This window comes from Takifugu flavidus, chromosome 17 (assembly GCF_003711565.1).
Source record: "Takifugu flavidus isolate HTHZ2018 chromosome 17, ASM371156v2, whole genome shotgun sequence".
Classification (NCBI taxonomy): domain Eukaryota; kingdom Metazoa; phylum Chordata; class Actinopteri; order Tetraodontiformes; family Tetraodontidae; genus Takifugu; species Takifugu flavidus.
In genome coordinates this window covers 3,723,108-3,731,879 of record NC_079536.1, presented here as the reverse complement: position 1 = coordinate 3,731,879, position 8,772 = coordinate 3,723,108, and the positions used below count along the sequence as shown (strand labels likewise).

General features: G+C 45.6%; 2 protein-coding genes across 18 annotated transcripts in view; both read left to right on the top strand.

Moving 5' to 3' along the window:
• The first annotated feature begins 204 nt into the window (after nt 1–204).
• LOC130513575 (poly(U)-binding-splicing factor PUF60-like) lies at nt 205–6,493 on the top strand. Of its 9 annotated transcripts, none has more exons than XM_057012349.1 (12): nt 205–331; nt 872–967; nt 1,181–1,276; nt 1,385–1,474; nt 1,929–1,979; nt 3,428–3,589; nt 3,719–3,811; nt 4,448–4,661; nt 4,744–4,976; nt 5,307–5,421; nt 5,528–5,775; nt 5,850–6,493. In XM_057012349.1, exons 3-12 carry the CDS (start codon nt 1,199–1,201, stop codon nt 6,147–6,149), a joined length of 1,584 nt encoding a protein of 527 aa, XP_056868329.1. In that variant the 5' UTR covers nt 205–331; nt 872–967; nt 1,181–1,198; the 3' UTR covers nt 6,150–6,493. The 9 variants fall into 9 exon arrangements, with proteins under 9 accessions (XP_056868329.1, XP_056868334.1, XP_056868327.1 ...); XM_057012350.1 differs by having other exon boundaries at nt 286–417; XM_057012354.1 differs by lacking the exon at nt 1,929–1,979 and having other exon boundaries at nt 206–331.
• A 250-nt stretch (nt 6,494–6,743) lies between these two features.
• The window catches only part of scrib (scribble planar cell polarity protein), a 39,191-nt gene continuing 37,162 nt past the window's right edge, over nt 6,744–8,772 (top strand). For 7 of the 9 annotated variants that reach the window (XM_057012640.1, XM_057012638.1, XM_057012637.1 and 4 more), the window contains exon 1: nt 6,744–7,774. In XM_057012640.1, the coding sequence (XP_056868620.1) occupies nt 7,616–7,774 (159 nt within the window). In that variant the 5' untranslated portion in view covers nt 6,744–7,615. The remainder of the gene's footprint in view (nt 7,775–8,772) is intronic. The other 2 variants (XM_057012643.1, XM_057012644.1) reach the window with 2 other exon arrangements.

The window sequence follows — 8,772 nt, the reverse complement described above, 5'->3', positions numbered from 1 at the left end:
TTAAGACTCTTGGGTACCGTCGACATTTTCCGGTACTTTTTGAGACGCTTAATCGCGGTCACTGACTTACATCGGCACAGCCGCGTTTCTGTGTCAATGTAGGTTTGGGGGTTTATTCGCATAAAATGGATCAGGCGTAGCTACAGTTAGTAACCAGGTCGTGCATTAACCTGATTATTAAGCATTTTTGCTCCATCCTTTATTATGGCCAGCCTTTTTTTGCGTGACGTCAACTCTCGCGATACCATCCATTGAAACAACGACAATCTCACGAGCTTTCGTCTATCCGGGCCTCTCCAAGGAGTGCTTCATGGCGGTAACGGAGACTGCGGTAAATAAATGCGATGATTAAGAGAAATTAAGATTTTTTCCAGCTACATTGGTTTTTGTATGACTACTGCATCGAGGCAGTAAAACGTAAGAGGCTAGTATTCAATAAGTTTAAGTATATTTTAGTAGGCCGATACAGATGCTTTACGCGCCCGACTAAAGAGTGCTAAGCTAGCGATCGTTAGCATTCCTTGCTATCCTACCCGTTGTTCTCGTGAAAAGCAGGCCTCGTTTATGCAGAAGCGATTGTTGTAATAATTGTTCAGTTTCACTACTTGGAATGCATTTAAGGGCAAGTTGCAACGACCTTATATACGATAATCTTCGTCCACCATGCAAAATTCAGGCCAATTTATTGTACTCCAGTACCGAAATTTGCGGCCGAACACCTTCGTTAGCATGCATGTGCATCGCGCTAATGTTAGCTAATTAAATCGATAGGGACGGCAGATTGGCTGTGTTGCAGTGTAACTTAAATCTTGCCTGCCTGCATATTGTTTTTAAATGTTAGCCTGAAGGCATATTTTTAATTTTCCCTTAGAATTTGTTGAGTTTTTAAAGCCTTCCCACCAGTCAACTTCCCCTTGGGGGCTTACCGTCTCATATTGGTGGACCCAACGTTTAGCAAGTTGCGTAGGTAAGGAGTTCATCCGGCCAGACATTGTTCAAATCCGGTTGTATCATTTGTATTTACTTACGTATTTAAACGTAAATTGCTCTCTATGACGAAACAGGATTGTGATTGTATCTTGCAGAGTTTTAGGCCTGATGTGCATAGAGGCAGGTGTTGCGGACTGTTTGCAGCTGTCCAGTGTTTCCACACATTAACCTTGTTGTTTCGGGATTCCAGGGTGGTGAAGCTCTGACGATGGAGAATGGACAGGGCACAGGCTCCAAGCTTGGCCTTCCGCCTCTCACCCCGGAGCAGCAGGAGGCACTACAGAGGGTGGGCCACTTTCATACCTGTCCAAATCCACCATTTAAAAAACGAAATATTTTGACATTATAGGGCCTTAACTCATCGGTCCAAATTCTCTTTGTTTATATTTTCCAGGCAAAGAAGTATGCCATGGAACAAAGTATTAAGAGTGTGTTGGTGAAGCAGACCATTGCCCATCAGCAACAGCAGCTCACCAACCTGCAGGTGAGATGTGAAGAATATTTGGGACTCAGTTATACTAAAACTGTAATACACCTGTCTTCTGACTCCTCGGTAGTCTTTCCTCGCGTTAGTAATGTTGAAGTCTCTTGACTCAACTGTTGGTTGCGCTACAGGCCATTTGGAAGTTTGCTGTGGAAAAAATGTGTCAACTGTGTGCCCGTTCTGTTGCCTCTGTTCTTTTTCAGATGGAGGAGATCATCGTGAAGGCTTTGGCTATGTTAATTCTTGGCACTTTAAAGGGGAATTGTTAATGTGTATTGGTTTGTGGTATTTTGCTATCTAGAGAGGGGAGGAAGCTGAAATGTGTGCTGTTTAAGAGGTTATAGTGTTCGCATAACCGCTTTTATCTATGAGCATTGACAGTTTTGAAAAAATCAAAGCTAAGAGACTATTTCACCTACTTCTCAGCACTTTTTTCATCTTTACTGTCTTTCAGATGGCAGCAGTGACAATGGGCTTTGGAGATCCTCTCTCACCTTTACAATCGGTCAATAGATTATTAAATTTTCTTCTGTGCGCATTCCCAATGGAAAGGACTGTTACCCTTCTTTTACTGGTTGCTTTGGCAACGACCCTTGCCTTTTGACCTTACAAAATGCATATTTTGTAAGAAAACGTGGCTCTCCTCTCTTAGTCTACTTGTGACCGTGTGTGTAATCCCTTATGTTTGAAGCATTTTCTTTCTTGGTTGGTGGGGCTGCACTGTTACTTTTTGGGCAGTTGAATAAATTAGGTGCCAGGAAGATTTATAAAACTGTCAGTAAATGCTACAGTGGAAGAATATTTGCTCGTGGAAAGAAGGTGACAGTTTTATAGTCTATTTCCCGTTTCCCCAGCGTCTGCATTTCTCGTGTTTTTTGAATATAAAGACGGGCGTGCTTGTCAGCAGTCATTGCAATGGTTTGTCGTCTGCTATACAATAATCAGAGTATCTTCTCTTGTGTTTTTAGGATCAAGGTGCTGTTATTACTTTGATGCTCTTTCCATATTATTTTGTCCTTGGTTACATTACATTTAAAATATTTTGACTGGTATATTAGGTGTATCGTACATGTACAGCTTCAGGTTGCAATATATTCTGTGGCAAATGCACGTGTTTTCAGTATGACTGAATCATGAGTGTTTAAACAAAGGGAGGTACAACTGTGACCATTATTTAATGTGCAGCCCTGTTTACAATTGGATAGTTTGCCCTTTTTTGAAGGATTTATACATATGAGAAAGGTCACTTCTCTTTGAAAAATATGCATTTGCTCATTTTTAAAAGCAAAACTACTCGGCATGGGATGAAAGAGGGATAGCAATCCCTTTAATGGACCAAAATGAGAGAACTGTTGTAACAGGGATCTTTTCGGCCATCTCAAAGTCAAGTGTTCTGTGAATAACCCAGTCCACTTTATATGATGTCATCAATAAGTCTCATGTGTTAGCATACTCTGTTGGCTTTAGAATGAAACCAGTAGATTGATTTGAAGGCATCAGACACACACAGCAACTTTTGGTGGTTAAAAATCCTCTCACACTTGAGGAGAAAGTTTGAAATGCTTTCAGCAAGAATTTGTATGGATTTCGTTTGAACTCCTGGGTTACTTTTGTTACCTTACTTGCATCCCTGGACTACAGGTCAGTTACTGAAGCCAAATACTTATGAGGGCTGTGCATGTCAATCACATCAGTGTGTTTCACTCCCTGTATCTTTTGAATTATTGCAGATTAGAGGCCATATTGTAATTATAATGGGTACGTCAAATATTATACAACAGTAAGTTTTATTGGGTTTTTTGCACTGATTACAGTATCCCAGTACCACCTACTTGGAATTGGCCTCCAACTCTTTTTGAGGAAATACAGCACAGTAGAAAATACATTCATCTTTGTGTGTTCTCCTTTTTGTTTACTTTCTAATGCTTATGTGTTATTTTCTCAACTTGGCAGGTGGCAGCCCAAAGACAGCGCGCGCTAGCCATAATGTGTCGGGTGTATGTGGGGTCCATATACTACGAGCTCGGGGAGGACACCATCAGACAGGCCTTTGCACCCTTCGGTCCCATCAAGAGCATTGACATGTCCTGGGATTCTGTAACAATGAAGCACAAGGTCCGTATCTTTTTCCTTTCTTTCTTTTTTTTTTTTTAAATTCAGTTTCTGCTTTCCCTCAATTAAACGTTGGAAAGTTTAACTTGTGTGTATTTTGTTTGGTCCCTTCTAATTTGTCCTGCCATGCAGGGGTTTGCCTTTGTAGAATATGACGTGCCAGAGGCTGCTCAGCTGGCACTGGAGCAGATGAATTCAGTCATGTTAGGGGGGAGAAACATTAAGGTATGTTACCCAGAAATGATGAACACATGGATAAATGAAAAGACACACTGTGAGCTCATTAGGGGGTTTGAGCCATTATGACATTACCTGCATTTACTGACTCATTTCTCCCTCTTTGCTTGTCTGTCTGTTCATTCCAGGTGCGTTTTTCTTTTTATTTGTGTGAATGTGTTCCTGTTTTGTGCGTTGTGCTTCCTTGATTTCATAAGCTGCTTAAGTGACCAGCTCCAGCAGGATTCCAACGGGTGCACTGCATCACTCTGTAACCATGCGGTGCTGATGAAGGACTGCGCCTGGTTGTTGTTAATTGGCTGCCCCATCTCTAGCACAGATCGTAAAAGTGCGTCGAATAGGTAGTTTGGTTCCTTATTTGAAAAAGGAAGAAGCTAGGAGGCGTTTATTTTCCAGTGTCGCCACCGATCAAATGGTGTCCGTGAAGCTTGGCGAATCTCCAGGTCACAGTAATTTATCGAGCTTTAGCGGAGAGTCAACTGGAAGATGTTTCGCCTCTCGTCTTTGGATTGGAGGTGAAGCGTTGGCTCTCTGCTAGACCTCGAAAGTCTTGAGGGCGAGCGTTCGTGGTTGGTTCATCAAACCCTTTATTCAGTTGCGGTGCTGGTTTGATCTGTGCTATAGGTTGGGCGGCCAAGTAACATCGGTCAGGCGCAACCCATCATTGACCAACTGGCAGAGGAGGCACGTGCCTTTAACCGGATATACGTGGCGTCGGTCCACCCTGACCTATCGGACGACGACATCAAGAGTGTGTTTGAGGCCTTTGGACGGATCAAGTCTTGTATGTTAGCCAGAGATCCCACTTCAGGGCGACATAGAGGCTTTGGCTTCATTGGTGAGCTGGAGGGCTCCTCAAATCTCTCGCCCTCGCTGTGTCACATCACTCTGCCGTTAATGGTTGTTCTATTCACTTGCAGAATATGAAAAGCCTCAGTCAGCATTGGACGCTGTCTCTTCTATGAACCTCTTTGACCTTGGGGGTCAGTACCTGCGGGTGGGCAAAGCAGTGACACCGCCTATGCCCCTACTGACCCCCACAACTCCTGGTGGTCTGCCACCAGCTGCAGCAGTGGCTGCAGCGGCGGCTACCGCTAAGATAACGGCCCAGGCAAGTATGAATCCCTTCCAAAGGGATTTAATGGCCTTACAGGTAAATATGACCCAGACCTAGGTAGAACAAACAACAGAAGCATAAACAAAATGGTCATATAGTTTAGAGGTGTATGGGAGAAGGCCATAAATAGTAAAATACTTTGTAAATCTAGTGTATCGCCAACCACAGACTTAATTGTGCACTGAATAGCGTGGTGCAGAGCTAAAGATCTGCCCAGTCATAATGACTGAAATGAATATCTATGCTGTTTATGAGAGGTAGGCCAGGTTGACACTGTGTCATGCTGTGTGATCGTTGACTGTGCTGCCTTGTGCTGTGCTCTGTGTGTTTCCCTTGCCTAATGTCTTCGGCCCCCCCTCTCTTAAGGAGGCTGTAGCTGGTGCATCAGTTTTAGGGGCTTTAGCTGCGCCCCAGCTTCTCGGTCAGCAAATGGGAATACCTCAGGCCGTTATGGCTGCCCAGGCGCCCGGGGTCATCACAGGTATGTCTGATGGAAGGCTTGGATCGGCGGCTCAAACTGCCCGGGGTTTTTAAGCAGCTATGACAAAGGTTACTGTTGTGTGAAACCACTTCTGCCCTCTTGATAGGAGTGACTCCAGTACGGCCTCCCATACCAGTGCTTCCCCAGGTCGGTCTGGTGAACCCCGTGCTTGCAACGCCGCCGGTCCCGTCGAACCAAGTTGCCGCCGCCATCCAACAGGAGAGGAAGGAAGAAAAGGAGGAAACGCTCCAGGATGGCACAGGGCAGGAGATGCTGAGTGACCAGGAGCACATGAGCATCTCCGGGAGCAGCGCCAGACACATGGTGATGCAGAAACTTCTCAGAAAATCAGAGGTGAGCTTTCTGGTAGTTTAAAATAGACTCCTGTTGTTTTGCCAAAATGACTCTTACTCATTGCTCCTGCGCAGTCAACGGTGATGGTGCTCAGAAACATGGTTGGTCCGGAGGACATAGACGACGACCTGGAGGGCGAGGTGACGGAGGAGTGCGGCAAGTTTGGCACCGTCAACAGAGTCATCATATACCAAGAAAAGCAGGGAGAAGAGGAGGATGCAGACATCATCGTCAAAATCTTTGTTGAGTTTTCTGCCGCTTCAGAGATGAACAAAGCTATCCAAGCTCTCAATGATCGTTGGTTCGGTGGGCGTAAAGTCGTGGCAGAGGTGTACGATCAAGACCGTTTTAACAGCAGTGACCTCTCTGCGTAAAACATCCGATTTCTGACCAACGCCCATTCCCATAACTACTCTAACCCAATTCATTCAGCCACAGATCCCTGCAACTACAGATGTGGGCCTCCAAAACCTGTAACTGTTTTTATTTTTTTAAATAGCTGTTATCTCTGTCAACGCATTTGGGGGAGTTTGTTAAAATACTGTCAGATATTGCTTTGTGATTAGTGAAGACTTCTTTTTGTGTAAGAATGGTTTTTTTTTTTTCTCCCCCAAGACCTCAAGTTTTTTCCCACTTCTATCCTCCTTTTTTCTTTTCATAAAGTTGCCAGGTTCTGTAAACACTTTTTTTCTTTCTACAATTAAAGGTTGAAAATAAATGTTTGATTTCTCGTTTTATTGTAGAAATACTCGACCCAGTTAGAGAGAGCTAAAATATAAATTGAGACCAGCAATAAAACCTGACTGAAAACTAGACATTTATTTTAGAAGTATGAATAGTACGACCATAGACAAGTTTCGTAATCGTGTAATTGCTAACACTCGCCGCTGGGTGTCGCTGTGAAACAAGGCGCTCCGCTTCCAACATTGGCCCCGCCCACAGCAATCCCGCCTCCCTCAGTTCAACAAGGGGAGGGATACGACGCGATTGCCCCAACTCCTGTTCGTTGCTGGCTTTTTACCTAGCGTCATGTCGCATTTAACAGAAGCCCTGGGAGAGTTACTTTGACGCCTGTCGCGATGCTGCTGTTATATACATCCGTCTCGCTAAGATGTTTCCGTAGCTTTCCCTTTACTGGTATCAGCTAACGGTAACTGACCACAAAGGCGTTCAGTCAGCTACTAGCCGATGAAAGCTAATGGTAGCTAACCCGCTAACAACACAACCGGTGCGGAGGAGGACGTTCCTGCGCATCCACAGTCGGGTAATTTTTTTCTGACGCGCGTCGCTGTTTGTGTAAACCGATTTATGCTGGTAGGTCATTGTTTACCTTTGACTGGTGGAAGCGTAGGGTCGCCACTCAAGTAATACATACTTCCAGCAATGTTTCTACATAACTGGGTCGCTGGCTGCACGCTGTTAGGCTAACCCCGGTGAGCGTCGTGTTTGTATGGGGATGGTGGTGGATGTAGTAAGGAAACCAGCTAATGCTACTTCATTACTGTGAATAAGTGGGGGGAAAGTTGCAGAATATTCTTCCAAGCGGGAGTTCCCATTTATGCTAATGGTAATTCCGGGGCTGATGACGCGAAGACGGAGCTGACTGACCACACTGAAGCACGCCTGCATTGAAACTGGGAATATCGCTCGAAGATCAGGGGATTATTTTGTTTCTAATTGGATTTCGGCCTCCTGTTCCTGTTAGCCGCGAGAATACAACAAGTGATTTGACATCGAGGAGGCCCTCTCCCCCCAAAACACCCTCCCTGATCCTGACCTTCATCCTCCGATGAGGAGATCTCAGTAGCGCCGGCAACCACATCCCCCACGGCGGCCGGACATGCTGAAGTGCATTCCTCTGTGGCGCTGCAACCGCCACGTCGAGTCGGTGGACAAGCGACATTGCAACCTGCATACTGTCCCCGATGAGATATTCCGCTACAGTCGCAGCCTGGAAGAGCTACTCCTTGATGCCAACCAACTCAAAGAGCTACCAAAGGTGAGCAGGCCCTCTCATATAATCACCGGTGCCTTGAGACGACTATTGCCAGGTGGCCCTGGCAGCAGGAACGGCTTGCTTTACATCACCTGCTCAGGTTCTGCCTCCTTGGTTCATGGAAGTGGTCTTGCGTTGCTGCGGTTATCAATATTCACCTTGTGTCTGATATAAGAAACCGCTTGTACTGTTTTGCACGCTCATGACTGAACAAACGGAGCTTCCAAACAGTATCTGCAGGTTGTGTGGCCCGGAACAAAGCAGCTAGGAATACATGTGCCCTCCAACGGTGCTGTCGCCGGCTGGTCGGACACAGACACAGTACGCTGAGGCGCGCCTGGAATTGAAATGCAATGCAGACCCGCCCGACTTTACACCATTTAAAGTATGACAGACATTTCCGTGCATGCTTAAAGGTCGTATTTGGAAGTGGATGTCTGCGTGGGACCCTATATCAGTTTAATTTGTTCATCTTTGTTTTTATTTCTGAATATATGAGGCCTCCACTTAAACACCTGGCGGATTATCGCAAGTCCGTTTCCAAAATGCTGTGACGTCCTTATTTTTTCTGCAGAGTCATTTAACGCGAGGCGATCTCTGTCGTGCTGACATGAAAGCGCGTGGACGTCGCCTTGCGTGGTGGTGGCGAGTACGTAGACTCAACGGGGCATCCGTGGGGGCGCAGTGTGGGGGGGGTCAGACCCATATAAGGTTTGAACAGTGACATCGACGGTATGATGAACGGCGTTGCCGCCTTGAGCCAAAAATCCGTGCAGCGATTGTTGGCTATCCGTCCAGTCTCGTCTCAACTTGAATATTCCCGAACCGTCTCTAAAAAAGGAGGGTGTAAAACTGATTTCCACTTCTGCAAGTTTCTAGAGCCAGACACAATTTCTTTACACGCATTTCCTCAAAAGCAACCGCACATTAATGTGGCGCACACTCCAGCAGCTGCACTTTGACCACTTGCTTCTACCTATTATGGTTCTATTTTCATTCCT

Excerpts from the sequence above, each read along its gene's own strand:
- LOC130513575 (XM_057012347.1), top strand. The coding sequence starts at position 311 with ATGGCGGTAACGGAGACTGCG. Across the intron at positions 1,277-1,384 it reads AGCAGGAGGCACTACAGAGG|GCAAAGAAGTATGCCATGGA; the intron begins GTGGGCCACTTT and ends TATATTTTCCAG. Across the intron at positions 4,662-4,743 it reads TAGAGGCTTTGGCTTCATTG|AATATGAAAAGCCTCAGTCA; the intron begins GTGAGCTGGAGG and ends ATTCACTTGCAG.